We start from the raw sequence: 15,357 nt of genomic DNA on the forward strand, positions 1-15,357 counted from the left end.
CACGCCTTTTGTATTATCAATTATTTATTCTCCGCATAGGCTACAAGCAAAATGCGTTTTGTCGGAGTTAATTGGTGCATTGGAAAACCAGGCAAAAAGATCAGATATAGCAATCTGGCATGCAACCCAAAATCACAGAATAAGCATAACGGTTGCTCCACAAGATGGATTTCATAGTCGTATGCAACGAACACTGATGTTTTCCGCCGTGTGTTTGTTGTCCAGCTGTGTGTGAGCATACACGACACCACCGACCCTCTCCCCTACAAACCATTTTACGGGTAGGTCGCGCAGTGCTGAACTATAAGTCAACCGTACTCTCGCTGGTGCTTGGGCTTTGTAATGCTACCGTCTTTTCAAGGAGCTCACGGGCTGTTACTTTGGCATTACAATCAAGGCTTACCAATCATGATTATCGCAATCACGAGCTCTTGAGGCACATCACACATCAGACACATTTAGGCAGGAACAAGTGGAATTCGTGCACAGCTCAAAAGTTAGAAATATGCAGTTCGTGGATTTTGGATCTATTAAATTATTTTTCATTTAGAAATATACGAGCCGATCTGAATGTGGCCTTAGTGATTGGAATTCAGAATCCTGCTCATCGTGTGCCAACGGAAAACCATGCATTTGCACAGAAGCGTCCATCGAACTAAAATACCAAAAAGATTAAAAAAAGACGCAAGAGAAAGTATTCAGATACACTTGATAATAAATTGTTCCATGAGCCTGCGCATTTAGGCTACAGGACATTACATGCTTGCAGCGCCATTAGACACTCCTAACTGTGTAATGTTTAAGAATGGTATACAGTAATATAGGCCCGACGGCCGGGGTTCAGAGACCGTTCAGTTGGATTGTGTCGGACGGGGATTTTGTGTAAGAGGTCATTCGAAGTCGCTGTGTATTTGTCTCTCATCGGCGTGTTGAGGTCCACTGGGCTCAAGGACCTGAAATTAATGCTTTCTCACCAATTAGGTTCAGAGCGCCAATTAAGAGTGTTAAAACGTAACCGTAGCCTGGAATAGAAAATAAATGGGTCTGTAGCAAAGTGCAATAAAAAGTAAGGATGGGCTGCATAACAGGGAACAATTATACTGTTGGTTTAAGATCATTACAACGTTCTAATCGCAATTAAAGTTAACATATCCACAGAGTACGAGGTTCTCGTTGGTTTTGCGCGCTACTCCAGTTATCCGGAGAAATAGAAGATACTTTGAATTGTTAAATATTACCATATTTTATGCTGGCTGGACTGTATAGGCAAGAAATGGCTTGTTCGTATGGAATTTTGAACTAGTTCACAGGGGTCCACGTGTGATACAAAAGACCGCGATCGTTAATAATGCATAATCTGAGATATTCAGTATGAGTATTCCTGTGTGGTCTACACTCGCCACATGAGGTTTCTGTGATTTCCTTTTCACTTTGATGTCAAACCGCAAAATAGTACGAAAACCTAAGTCAAAAGGCTGACTTAAAATATGAACTGATTTGTTTGAAAACTTAAACTACAAAATATCTCAATTAAATATTGTCTATTGTTTAGGCTTAAATTAAACTGCATCACAGCAACATAAAATAATAGTTGTTTCGAAATGACTGGACTATTGTTTAGGTATAAAGTTGATTGATTTTACTGTTTGTTAAAAATAAGTAATATACAGACATCCAACAAATAAACCGTAATTAAATCCTAATAAAATCGCAACCCTCAACTACCGATCAACTTCCAACTGAGAAAAACAATTAGATTGATATTTATAAAATACTTTTGATGTTGCAAAGTGTTTGTGAAACGCTTCAAAATGTGTCAAGAAATTCTGGCTTGTGAGTTATCAAATAACCCTCATTCAATATGTCACTGACGTTAATTGGACTGTAAGGAGCGACTTCTGTCAAGTTACTTTGTGTAGTCAGATTCCATGCTGTCAGTAACGCAGAGTGTATGGACTTAGTCCTTTGACACTAAACACGTCCTGTATCCTTTTCTTGAAGCTTAGTCACGGGTTTTGTCCAGGGCTGGTGGTGTATTGTGTAGTAAGGCAGCTTGTCTGGTGTGAAACAGATGGATCCGCTAGGTTAAGGGTCTGGACCCACAGAATAAGGGGTGGGGGATTCTTGTAACAATACACTTTTTTTGATTAAAAAAAAAAACCTTGTTTGGTCAGATAATACATTTTATCGCACACATGCACGCACGTTCTGCACGCGAAAAAAAATGCTTTCAACAAAGTAATCACAGATTATTACAACGCTGCTCTGACTGTTGTAACTTTAATACGCATGTATTTTTTGTTCGAACAATTATTCTAGATCTAGATTAAAATCATGCAAGCAAGCAAGCAAAAGCTAGATATGCAAGCAAATGAAGAAAAGCCCCACTTTAAGCGTTGCTCGTGAGTTACCATCTCATTTCGGTCCAGTGGAAATAAAATCCAACAGTCCGGTACTTTGGTATATGAAGGGTATGACGGCGGTGTGCAGCCAATACTGACAAGCACTGCGGAGTGACGTAAGAGTCCCCGTAGAAAAGTCGCCGGGTGCTGCGCAGGGTTTGGAGAAGAGAGAGTAGGGGAAAGGCAGCGCTGTCTTGACGGGGATTATACAAACCAAAAGTGCGCTCAACTCCTCCTCCCCAATTACTCACGGGGCGCTCCGACTTGCACGAGGGGCAAGCCGCTCGCGAGCAAATACAGCTCGTTCCAAAGAAAACGCGTCTGGGAATGTGCGGTTGAAGTTGCTCGCTCCCGTCCGTCCAGCGCGCAGATAGATTAGCCTTTAGAATTTATTCCAAGCCGGTCGTGGTGCTCGAGTTGGACAGTTTCTGAGATGACAAAGTGCAGCGGAGGAAGTGAGAGTGCGATGACGATTCAAACACTTGCAAAATTTGAATCGTCACTGTAGTTACAATCTCCACACTTTTTTCGGGATTATTCTTTTTTTTTTATCTTCAGCAATGAAAGATTGGATTTTCGGTAAAGTGTGCCAGCAGCCTTATCCTCAGATCGATTTCTGAAGACAGAACAAGAAAAGAAAATAAAAAAAAACTGTTGTGCTTGTTTTAACCGTATGTTGACAAATGCTTGTCCAACATGTGGTAACTGAAAATTACTCGCGAAGAAACAGGAGGGTCCGATTTCAGACGCGGGTAGCAGTGGCTTCTGTCCCTGGTATGTGTTCAAAGCTCTGGAATGCACAGATATTCGACTGTGTGTGTATGTTCTGCCATTTATGAGCTCTGAGAGATCTGCACAATTAAAGAAGTCTCCACATACAGGAAAGGCGATAAAGGAGCAGTAAAGTATTAGATGTATATCGTGCCGTTGCTCTTATCAGGAATTCCAGCATCGCATATTAATGAGCAAGGTCATATGAACTGCAAAAATCTAGGACTGCGTCTTACGGAAATCTTGGGTTGCAGATCCGAAGGAAACACGTGTTATTCGCTCTCTTCTACGGCAAAGATGCTTTTCCACGGCTTGCCCGGGGGCGAGATGCATGGCGTTATGGGAGCAGTGGAGCAGAGAGGAAAAGGCGATTCGGCAACTATCAGCTCGGCCATAGATATGGGGGAAACAGAGACGGTAGGCTGTATCCACGCTTCTCGCTTTCGTAGTACAGACTATCAACTACCTTAGACGACAACTACCTTAGACGTGAAAAACCCTTTTAAAAGTGTGTATATATATATATATATATATATATATATATATATATATATATATATAAAATTTATTTTAATTAAACACATGTATTGTCGGGTATTAGACCTAAATCTTTAGAAGAAATATGGCGCAAGCACAAATCGAGAATATAAATTGTTGTCAACAAGCAATAAAATCTGTTTCATTTGGTAATGTTATATAAATAACAATATTAAATTAGAATCCTACTGATATTTTTATTTTCAATATTAGAGAGTAGATTTGTAGTAAAATTATTCAGTGATGTTACTGGTTACCACGAGAAGAACAGCCTTTGCTAGATGGTCCTATTTACCTCCTACTGGCATGAAATCGGATTAAAGTTTAGCTTAATGAAGCGTTTGAATACCTACTTGTAATATAGTAGTTTTTATTAAGAACTGCTAAGTTCGTTTTTAAAACATCTTTTTGGTGAGCCTCAAGTTCAGCTGGTGAAGGCCTGATTTAGTTGGATCAACCTATCAAATCAACTTGTTCTATATAAAAACCCTAATATTTATTTAAACGTAACCTATTGTGAAAACTAAAGTGAAAGGAATGAATATAGGAGACATTTAACTTTGAATAAGTTTTCACCTTTAATCGCCTATTTGGACAACAAAAACCTTAATCCTCGACCATTAACGGACTTTTATTCGGCGCCATTTTATAATAACTTTTATCCGTAGATCATGCTGCCGAGACCAAGCAATGGTCGTTTATTTTAGCATTAATTAAACATATTAACGTTACTTAATGTAGTATGTGTGTGTGTGTGTGTGTGTGTGTGTGTGTGTGTGTGTGTGTGTGTGTGTGTGTGTGTGTGTGTGTGTGTGTTTATGGCGCGTGTGTTTTCAACAAGTCCTAAGTACACAATGACCACACAACTCAGAGATTACAGAGGACGTTTCGGGTTTTATACTTTTATTTTAAATGTGCTGTTAAAATGTGACCTAGAGTCTCTTAATTTATTATTCATTTATTATTTATTATTTATATTATGATGATGATAATCAACTCGTTATTATTATTATTATTATTATTATTATTATTATTAGTGTTGTTATTGTTGTTGTAGTTCTTGTTCTTGTCATCATCATTAGTAGCAGTAGCCCTAAATAGATTGTGTGTGTGTGTGTGTGTGTGTGTGTGTGTGTGTGTGTGTGTGTGTGTGTGTGTGTGTGTGTGTGTGTGTGTGTGAAAAAGAAAGAGCGATGTGATATATCTTACGTTTTTGTTTTCATTTTTCAAGCTTCTAAGTGTAAGATATGAAACTGCGTGTAAGTGCAACCCATGACAACAAAACAACAAAAATGTTACATTTATGTTTTTATGGACTGTCTTATATGTGCATAAATCTTATAATATTTTGAATTCGTACATATTGCTTGCACACTTGTCCTCGCCTGCTTGCGAAGTAAGCCATACGCCCCTCCCATTGGGCAGATAGGCGCGAGCCACCGAGCATCCTCCCGCACAGCCAGCTAACGCGCACAATTTAGTCCCTCGGTGCTGTTGCGCGCGTGCTAGGGCCTTACACCACACGGGACTGCCCTTGTCCTTTGCAGTTACAGTAGTTTGACATCAGCGCAAGGAAATGGTTAGAAAGTGCGCCCTTGCGTTTAACTGGAACGTGAGTTCGGCACAGTCTTTGGTGAGCCCGCGTGCCGTGTGTGTTTCTCCCCAGAGCGTGCCTCCGATGAGCGGAGACCGTGTAGCCCTGTGCGCGGGTTGCGGCGGGAAGATCTCGGACCGTTACTACCTTCTCGCGGTGGACAAGCAGTGGCACATGCGTTGTCTGAAGTGTTGCGAGTGCAAACTCAACCTGGAGTCGGAGCTCACCTGCTTCAGCAAGGACGGAAGCATCTACTGCAAAGAGGACTATTACAGGTGAGACGCTGTAGGCCAACGGAGGGGACTTTGCTTTACCAAATGTAAAAGTCTGCGATTTTGTTTCTGTTTCCCAGTCTGCATACAAGTCAATAAATGGAAACGAACTTATTTTAAAGCTACGGGGCGAGTGTGTGTTTCTGCGTAGAAGCTGCTCAGAAAGAGTCGTTTGAATCAGGGTGCGAAAATTACATGCATGTTACAGTTTAATGATAGGTTACGTCATTAAGCATCCTGACGGCCGTAAAGCTTGTTAATATTGTTCACATCATTAATACTATAATCACGTAATTCACGGAGACGAGAGCACGTGATAAATTACGGGATGGTTATTTAATAAATGAATAGTAACACAGAGGTGGTCGTTTGTTGTTTAGTGTGAGGCGACAGCAGCTTCCTAAATACAGCAAGAGGCGTTTATCCGAAACTAACGCGACAAGAAACTAATAATTATTCTAATCATTTTTTAAAAAGTAATTTAAAAGCATTTTTATTTCTACTTTAAACTATGTCTAAAGTTAAGGGCTTTGCAGTGGTCAGCCGACTTTTCGCCTAATTATTTATTCGCAAATCTAGTGGCTGCCAGTTCACAAATGTCTCCGTCTCCTGCAGAAGGTTTTCGGTTCAGAGATGCGCCCGGTGCCACCTCGGGATCTCGGCCTCGGAAATGGTCATGCGGGCGCGGGATTTGGTGTACCACTTGAACTGTTTCACCTGCACGACTTGCAACAAAATGCTGACGACTGGGGACCACTTCGGAATGAAAGACAATGTTGTGTACTGCCGGCTACACTTTGAAACGCTGATCCAGGGGGACTACCCAGCACATTTCAATCACGCGGATGTAGCGCCTAACAAAGGACTGGGCACCGCAGGCCCTCTTGGACTGTCTTACTACAACGGCGTGAGCACCGTGCAAAAGGGCCGGCCTAGGAAACGGAAAAGCCCTGGGCCCGGAGCGGATCTGGCAGCATACAATGCAGGTGAGAGATTTCTTTCTTTTTAAATAATAATAATAATAATAATAATAATAATAATAATAATAATAATAACAGTTGCCAACATGGGGAATTTTTTTTTCCCTCAAGACTTTTATATAGTCCTTATACGAATCGTATACAGTCCTATAGAAAAGTGACCCACGGGTCTCTAAGACATAGGTTTGTTTCGTTCTAGGAAAAAAAACTATAAAGGGAAACTTTCAGAGAACTGTGTTTAATGAAAATGGCATACTCGTTTACCATACTTTTTGAAAGATAAATCGAATAATTTAAAATAGCGACGAAAATAAGTTGGGCCTAGAGGCTGTGTTGGTAAAAATATAATATTAAGATAAAAGAAAGCTGTTATTTCTTATATAACAGCCCTGTGAATATAAAGTAGGCCTAATGTGAGCTACTGTAGGCTAATATCGCTTAGCCATGTGACGCTCTATCGTGGACTCTAGCTTTGGAGGGGATTATTTTTCAAACAGCTCCGCTGGGCTAGAACTAGTCTACGTATTAGGCGTCTGGGTCAAAATAAATTCACTATTGTTTCAAAAAAATCGGCAGTGTTTTGCCTGCCAAAATAAAATATAGCAAAAATGAAACATGGAGATCCAGAATAGCTCACTATGTACATTTGAACCTTTAGGCCTTTCTCTTAAAGGAAAATGTTTAATTGGATGGAAAACAAAAACATTATTTTATTATTTTTTAAAAAACGAAATATTTGGAAATAACAGTAAAGAAGACTGTAAAAACATTTTCAATTATTATTTAGCTGAGCAAAAAGTTTATAATAAATAATACCGATTATGCTTCACTTGTTTTAGATGCTGTTGTGCTTGTTAGATATTTTGTGCATATTTGATCAGACAGTTTTTGGATGAAAACTTGTTTAGAAGGTCTAATGTATTTAAAACGTTTGAGTTCTAAGAAATCCTGTTATGCTTAAATATTTCCTACAAAGTACGTGCATTAAATGCCAAGGTTCTACTATGGTAGTCTACTTAATCTTACGACAATTAGTAACAACGTGACTTGTTCACTCGGACATCCCCTCCCGGAGACTTAGACCCCGTCTGAAAGGGGCCGAAACAGAAGAATGATGACGACTACATGGGCTGACAAGTGGAAAATGGCTTAGATGCAAGTCAAGACCTCTAGAAGATTAAAAAGATGTGAAAGGGGGAAAGAATGAGAACGAGAGAGAAAGAAAAAATGAGGGGATTAAACTTTCTCAGACAGGCGTTTTACATTTGTGTTTTTGTCCTCTATGCATGTTTAATCACTCACCAAATCTAGAAATAACGCACCATTGAAATAAAATGTAACAGAACATTTAAAATTTACTTTACATTTTTAAAATAAAAATATTCAGATTCATAACGAATTTTGATGTTGGCCTTTCACTGGCGTTTTAATATAGAGGGATCTGCCCTGTATCTAACGAAATATAGACGTGACTTTCAAAACTAAAGGACTGGACACATGGAATTATCAGACTGTTTTGTGCTTACATAAAGACGTGGGCTTTTGGCCACTTTTAAAAAATAATGGCATGCTTGAAAATGCAAAAAGGCCTACTCAGCCTAGCAAAACGAAATAAATTATTTAGATACGCTTTCCAATACGAATAAATAACAGACTGCTTATTACGTAAGTTATTTTCACGATTGTATAGGAAGGACGTTTAACACGCAGGTGATTTTGCAGTAGCAATAAAATTATTCCAGTTCTTTTCGTCAAAGTAGATTAACAAACTTGGAAAGCTCGTCTTTGGTGAGTGTCACTCCGAAGCTGACACAGCCTAGAACCGCCTTCACCATGTTAATCTGCTGCGATGTAGAAGCTGGTTACTGAATTTAGAGAGAACATTTTGAAACATGAATCCAACCATTCCCATAGAACTCTACAATCAATACAATGAACTGTTAGATATCAAAGAATGATCAAGTACCGCTAAATCTCAGTATACTGCCCCAGGCCGACATTTAATGGCAAGTATGAGAACATTTTGTTTTGAAACATTGCTGCCCCCATCAGATCACAGAGTGAACAACAGTTCGATAACCAATCAAGAAATAGGGAGAAAAAAACATCCGCTTCCTTAAAACAACATTCCAAAACAACGTTTCAGACGGCCCTTTTTTAAACATAGACGAAACAGTGGAAAGTTTGTGGATGAACTGAGAATTAGACGACAAAAAGACAAGAATCACAGTTTCACATATTGTTTACTATTACTGTATTCTAATAGACTGTAGTATTTATCCATAACCAGATTTAAGTCGTTCGAAAACATTTGCTCGCCATGTGTAGCGTTGAACGCATTAAAGGTTAATTATCTGAAGTGTTGATCAGACGATTTTCAATGAGTAATATTTGTAGTTGTCAGAGAAAACATAATTCCCGAACTGTCATGCGTCTAGCAACACTTAAACTTCTGCCAAGAATTACTGGCGTGCCCACAATTCTGTGCATATCTGAAATCTGATATCTTAAAAAACACTTAATTGCAAGCCAACTCACATAGTGTAGGACGACATCCAAAAGATTGCAAGGGGCTTGTGAAGTAATATGATGAAGAATGATGGTGGGCAGTATTTATGCATCAGAGAATAAGTGGAGGATAGCAGGCCCAGTTATTTGGAGTGGATTTTTGAAATCTTATAGCATCTTCAAATAAAAGATTGTTAATATAGAATTTAATTAAAGCTATCAACTATGGATGTTACTATTATTTGTTTTGTACGCATGCCTTTTTTCCAGAAGTTTAGTGTTTAGCAAGGCTTCAAATAACAGCACAGATCTAATAAAATGCAGCAGTTATACTGGGAGAAATAGTCTGTCAACCTGGAAATGTGATTTCGGTCTTATCTATAACGATGTGGAAATGATCACTTCACAAAAATACATGCAAATTGCCGGCAAATGTTGTAGCACATACAGCATGCACATGATGTGATTATTTTAACCGGCGTTCAAGTGTAAACATATATCTGGAAGGCCATGAGAGGAAGAATCAGAAGAAGGATCTGGAAATGCCACCTCTTTATCGAAGCTATCCTGGTGGAGAAGCTAGAGAAGTAGTGGAGGTGCTGTCAACACGGCTGATCCCAGTCGAGTAAAAATTTATCGTTAGTTGGGAAAGGGCTCGCCGGGAGCTCGGAGCACCTGATTCAAACGAGGACGCCGACACCGCACGCGTGTAACATCTTTGTTGTCAGGACATTTCTTTTGTTCACAGAAGAGGGACTGTCCCGTGCGCGCCTCTCCGAGTCCCGCCTCGCATATCGTTCGCGCTGTTCTGCAATCGCGCAGTACGACTGCCTCACCTTGATTCAGTATAATGAATTAGGGCCATCTGTCACATTAAAACGTTGTTATGGCATCTGTAACGCGGTATTAACGAGCATATGCTTCCCCCCGTGTTTGCGTCGAACAGCACTGAGCTGCAATGAAAATGACGGGGATCCCATGGACAGAGACTCTCAGTACAACTCCGGCCAGAAGACAAAACGTATGAGGACGTCCTTCAAGCACCACCAGCTGAGAACCATGAAGTCCTATTTTGCCATCAACCACAACCCCGACGCCAAGGACTTGAAACAGCTGGCCCAGAAAACAGGTCTTACCAAGCGTGTACTTCAGGTAAGCAGCCCCTTCTTGGTTCTAATATTAGAGCCCAGAATCCACGTGACCATTTCAATGGGAAATGTTGTGTTAGATACATTAGGAGAACGTTTATGATTAGAAGAAAAGGTGTTATAGACTTTCTTTTGCTAGTATACTAGTGTTAATATAGAAATTATACTTGAATGAGGCAGATTTAAGATTTATATACTTTTTTTTTTGCTTAGTATACAATATGTTTGCTTCTTTTGTTCCTATACAGAATATATACTTATTGTGTATAATAGCAAAATAAATATTTTCAAAATGAGTATATTTTGTGTACAATAAAAATAAATAAAGTCTATAAAACATTTTGATTACTAACAAAAGAAAAAAAAGCCTATAAATTTGAAATCTTCAAAATTTTACTTCAAAACTTTTATTGAAACCTTATACAACTGTGAGAATGAATCATTTAGAAAAAATTTTTTAATTAAATCTTTCCATTTCTAATTTTAGTCCAATTAAAAAGATATTTACAAATAAAATGATTTATTTATTAGAAAGATAGACCACTGACGTCTAATTCCTCTACATTATGCTCTGTTCAGTAAATGGCATTCTTTAACAAAAATTATTAAATGAGAGCATAATTTAATTGAAGAGCAAATTAAAGTAATTGTTCCCTTCCAAAGTACATCTCACGTCAAGAACTGTTTTGTCAGCTATCACTGAAAGCAGGAAAGGCTAAATTCTCTCACAAATGTGACATAACAATCATCTGGGGAACTAAAGAAAGGGAGAAATGAAATAAACAAGACGACCGTGGAGCAGAAGCTCAGTCTAGAATCTCAAAACCCTAATTACCATCGCCAGAAAACAAAGCAGTCATTTGCTTTGATGAGGCCTCTTCCCTCCGTGTTTCTCCCCCCACTGTCTTGCTCCCATTCACGGGCGGAACGTTGTCTCGGAACGCAGGTCTGGTTCCAGAACGCCAGGGCAAAGTTCCGGCGGAACCTCCTGCGCCAGGAGAACAGCGGCGTGGACAAGACCTCGGACGGCTCGGCCCTGGCCGGCGGAACGCCCTCGGGGCCCGCTTCCGAGATCTCCAACACCTCCATGAGTCCGTCCAGCACGCCCACGACGCTGACGGACCTTACCAATCCCACCATGCCCACCGTCACCTCCGTACTGACCTCTGTGCCTGGCAGCCTGGACGTCCACGAGTGCCGGAGCCCCTCCCAGACCACACTTACCAGCCTCTTCTGATGCTCGCTTGGCCGGCGCCCTAGCGACCGTCACGTGACTCCTCAGCCAGCCAATCACAGAGCTTGCGGGGAGACTGCAGACTGCCTATACCTGCCTCTTCACAAGTCCAGTCATAAAGAAGACCATCTTGTCAGTTTACAGTTTTGTTTTGTTTTGTTTTTGGGGGGGGGGGGTTGTCGGTTTATGGAACAACTGCCTGTTGGTTGTTGCTACTTTGAGGTCACGTTCATAATTCAGTTCTGCAAGCACTGTTCTAGCACTGATACCCAATCACAGACAGCGCTCGTCTCGTCACGCAGCCGTCATGCACAGCGGATTACTTGCACAAAACATCACGACTACTGCAGACACAGACGTCCCAACCTCTTCTTCTCAGTAGATAACAAAGCCCAAACCTACGGTCACGCCACACGAAACCAGAGACAACAACAAAAACTTTTAAAGACATAAAACAGGGGGACAGATAAAAACAAATTTGAACTGAAGGAAAAAAACGAAAAAGAAAAAAAAAAGCAGAAGAAAGTTTTAGTTTAACCGTGAGCGTCTTTTAGAGTTTTGCATAGAGGCACGCGCGCCTCACTTAAGGATCTGTTGATGGTTTTTCGTTCCGTTTTTTGTCTCTGATGGAATTGGGGAGACTTGATTTGCATTTTTTTACCCCCTTCTTTCCCAACCATGTTTACAGCACAAGACTGGGGTGAGACGAGCTCTCAGCTTATGGGAATTCATTCTCACTTCAAACTATTATTTATGTAACTGCACAGGGGTCAATGTGAGGAAACTGGATTATAATGTGAATAATTGTGAGATGAAAAACATAAACAGCAAAACTTAGCCTGACTGTCACGTGCCTTATCCTGCAATCTAGCCACAGAACACGAGTCCCCTTTGAATTATGCGCGTTTTAACCCTCTGATAAATGCTCCAGTGGCTGTCACAAACATGAAGGTACACATCTTCTTGCTTTTTATTCTCTCTGCGTCTCTCTCTCTCACACACACACACACACACACACACACACACACACACACACACACAAAGAAGAGAAACGTGCATCAAACATACATTTACTTTCAACGTTTTACCTCATAATCCACTAGATGTAGAACCAGAACAGCTAAAAGAGGATTTCATACTTCAGCTCAACAGAAAGAATGAATGCACTGAAAATGACTAGTCAGGTGGCTACTTATGTCAGACGCTGTTCAGAACAGTAAACATGAACTAACCCCACCACAAACAAATTCCCATGTACGGAAAGAAATACTGTGTCGCTTCAATCCACTTAGGTCATTTATTTTTCAACCATAAAGATGTGACAGTGTTGGGAACAGGGTATATGTTTCCATGGTTACCGAAAGGCTGCTTGTTAAAAATGCTGTACAGTTTTGACTGACTATTGAGATGTTTCATGCGCACTCCTCACAGTATCCCCCTTTGATGTAAATCTTCAGTTCTGTAAAAAAAAAAATATAACAATGAATCATATTATCTGGTGGGTGTCATTATTGCCGCATCTGGAAAAATGTGGGACGAAGCTACAAAAACTAGGAAAGTGGTTTCTGAAAGCTGTGATCACATTTGTCATTACTGTTACAATAATGCTAGTTATGCTGTTATTCATTTCACTGTGATCAGTGTTTTCACGTTAGGAGGGAATTACCTCACTGAAGATTACTAAAGGCATTTCAGTATTTATTTTATGTTATTTCTACTTTTGGAAGATCTTTGTGGATTATATGTACAGACTTCATCTTTAAAAAAAAAACACCTAGCAAAATTAACGGTAGTTTTGAAAAAAAAAAAAGTGTCTTGGAAAATCTATTTATGTTGAACAAAGGATTCATTTAGTAAATCAGCTAAATTCAGTTACCTCCTTATTTGCTTTACTATAGAGTTTCCAATATATTCTTGTCATTGCTGAAACAGTTTATTTGTTTTTATTTTTAATCTTCTACCTATCTGAGCTTTAACAAAACGTAAAATAAGGGTCTGTTTTCCTTATGTGGATAATTATAGAAGCGGCGAGAAATGAGCACGTCACCTGTGACTGCCACATAATGAAGGTGAACCCAAGGCAGTGTAAATACATGCTGTACATTTTGTGTTAGTTTTTACACCATTAAGTTTTTTTAAAACTTGGTTAATTAAATGCTAAAAAAAAAATGTGTAAGATAACGCAAACATTCAGATTATTTATAATACACATTGTTTCAGTGTAAAGAAAACTTTGGAGGACATGCATTTCAACATGCATATGGAATTTTTTATGCGAAAGGCTTGACTAATATGAGCTTCCTTATATTAATGTATTTCTTACTGCAAGCAGTAAACACTCAACTAAATTTTTCAATAAACTGAGTAAAGTACACAATGAACACACACAATGAACACACACAATGAACACAGACACATTACACTCATCTGTACATGTCCCAACCTTGGGACATTTGGGGAATATTGTTAAGTTTGTGAAATCAAAAAATACAAATTGATAGCTCCTGAATAAACAGAGTATTTACTATTTATTTAGTATTTAGTATTTACAAATATTTACTTGATAGAAGTACTTTTGATATTTGGCACAAAAAAAAAAATATATATATATATATATATATATTTCCTCAGAATCATAGCCAGAGATTGTTTAAGTCTGCCTGTGTTTAACCTGCTAGTTAATACCAGTGTACATGGGGGAGGTGTTGCTCACAGAACACACCACAGATACTCACCACAGATACTCACACTGGAATTAGCAGGTCTGGAACGGAGCAGCGTTCTCTGCCCAGACTGACTGTAGCACTTGGCAGCTTTCCCGACATGTTGTAATGAGAGTGAAGCCCTGTGCTGAGCTGACTCCACCCCCCCCCCCCAAACCGCCCCTCCCCAAACGACTCCAGCTGAATTTAATCAGAGTGGTATGGGGCAATTAAGCAAATAACAACATGAAAATAGCTCGACAGCACCGCTGTTTCCAGACCGTGTGAGAATAGCTGGGTATCAATACTAAATCTATTTCACACATGGTAATCACTAATTTGAGCGCCAAGTTGCACGTCATGAAGGTCTGTACACGTTGTGATGGACACGTTAGGGTTAAAGTCTTTCGCTGAATTACATTTATGGCACAGCCTACATTAAACTGACCTACAAGCTCGTGCTAGCTCGTAAAAGTTAGTTTTCTCAGCCAATCTCAGGACATTTTTTTAAAAACTATACACCCTAAAAGCAGTTGAAAGACTTTAAAAATATTTTTTGCACTGTGTGTGTGTTGTTTGTGTGTGCATGTGTGCGTGCGTGTGTGTGTGTGTATGTGTGTGTGTGTGTGCATGCACGCGCATGCACTGGTCTGTACTTCATTCACAATGATAAAAAAATTATGTATGACATAATTGCTCATCAAATAAGCACTCAGGATACAAGTCCATTTTGGCAAAACTGAAACAAACCTAAACAATCCCTAGATTGGCTTGAAGCAAGAATGGCGGTCCAACTTAGTGTTTAATGGCTCTTATGAGGGCCTGTGTTCATTAAGACAGCCCTCGGTTGTTCTGTTTTCTCTAGGACGGGGGTAGGTTGGGGTGGACATGCGGCCAGTTGGCAGTACGTTTTGTAAAAAACAAAACGGGGGTCATTTGTTCCACAAACATCCACACATTTCCAAAGGACGTTGGGTCAGCAGGGCGAAGAGGTAGAATCATTTGAAAGAAAGAATAAAAGGGCCACAATGTGTGGGTCACTCAGTCAACAGCTTGAGCCAGGAAGCGCCATTGGCCCCCTAACCTCGCTGAGATCGACATGCCTCTTGCAATAAACTACATTTCCCACTGTACTCTGAGCCCAGGCCCTCATTCAGGTCATGGGCTTCTTCTGCCTGCTGCTGTAGGAGTGGGCCAGTGGAGTGGTCT

The 15,357-nt window shown here is 39.9% G+C and overlaps 1 protein-coding gene across 1 annotated transcript; it reads left to right on the top strand.

Moving 5' to 3' along the window:
• The first annotated feature begins 2,584 nt into the window (after window positions 1-2,584).
• On the top strand, window positions 2,585-12,509 carry lhx2b (LIM homeobox 2b). The gene is made up of 6 exons (XM_026995678.3): window positions 2,585-3,176; window positions 3,428-3,590; window positions 5,377-5,579; window positions 6,192-6,562; window positions 10,011-10,216; window positions 11,159-12,509. The coding sequence occupies exons 2-6, from the start codon at window positions 3,471-3,473 to the stop codon at window positions 11,447-11,449; spliced, it is 1,191 nt and encodes a 396-aa protein (XP_026851479.1). The 5' UTR covers window positions 2,585-3,176; window positions 3,428-3,470; the 3' UTR covers window positions 11,450-12,509.
• Window positions 12,510-15,357: the final 2,848 nt, after the last annotated feature.

Source organism: Electrophorus electricus, chromosome 25 (genome assembly GCF_041902795.1).
Source record: "Electrophorus electricus isolate QZ-2024a chromosome 25, ASM4190279v1, whole genome shotgun sequence".
NCBI lineage: Eukaryota > Metazoa > Chordata > Actinopteri > Gymnotiformes > Gymnotidae > Electrophorus > Electrophorus electricus.

Coding starts and splice junctions, on each gene's coding strand:
- lhx2b (XM_026995678.3), top strand. CDS start 3,471: ATGCTTTTCCACGGCTTGCCCGGGGGCGAGATGCATGGCGTTATGGGA. Junction 5,580..6,191: donor TGCAAAGAGGACTATTACAG/GTGAGACGCTGT, acceptor CGTCTCCTGCAG/AAGGTTTTCGGTTCAGAGAT. Junction 6,563..10,010: donor TCTGGCAGCATACAATGCAG/GTGAGAGATTTC, acceptor TGCGTCGAACAG/CACTGAGCTGCAATGAAAAT.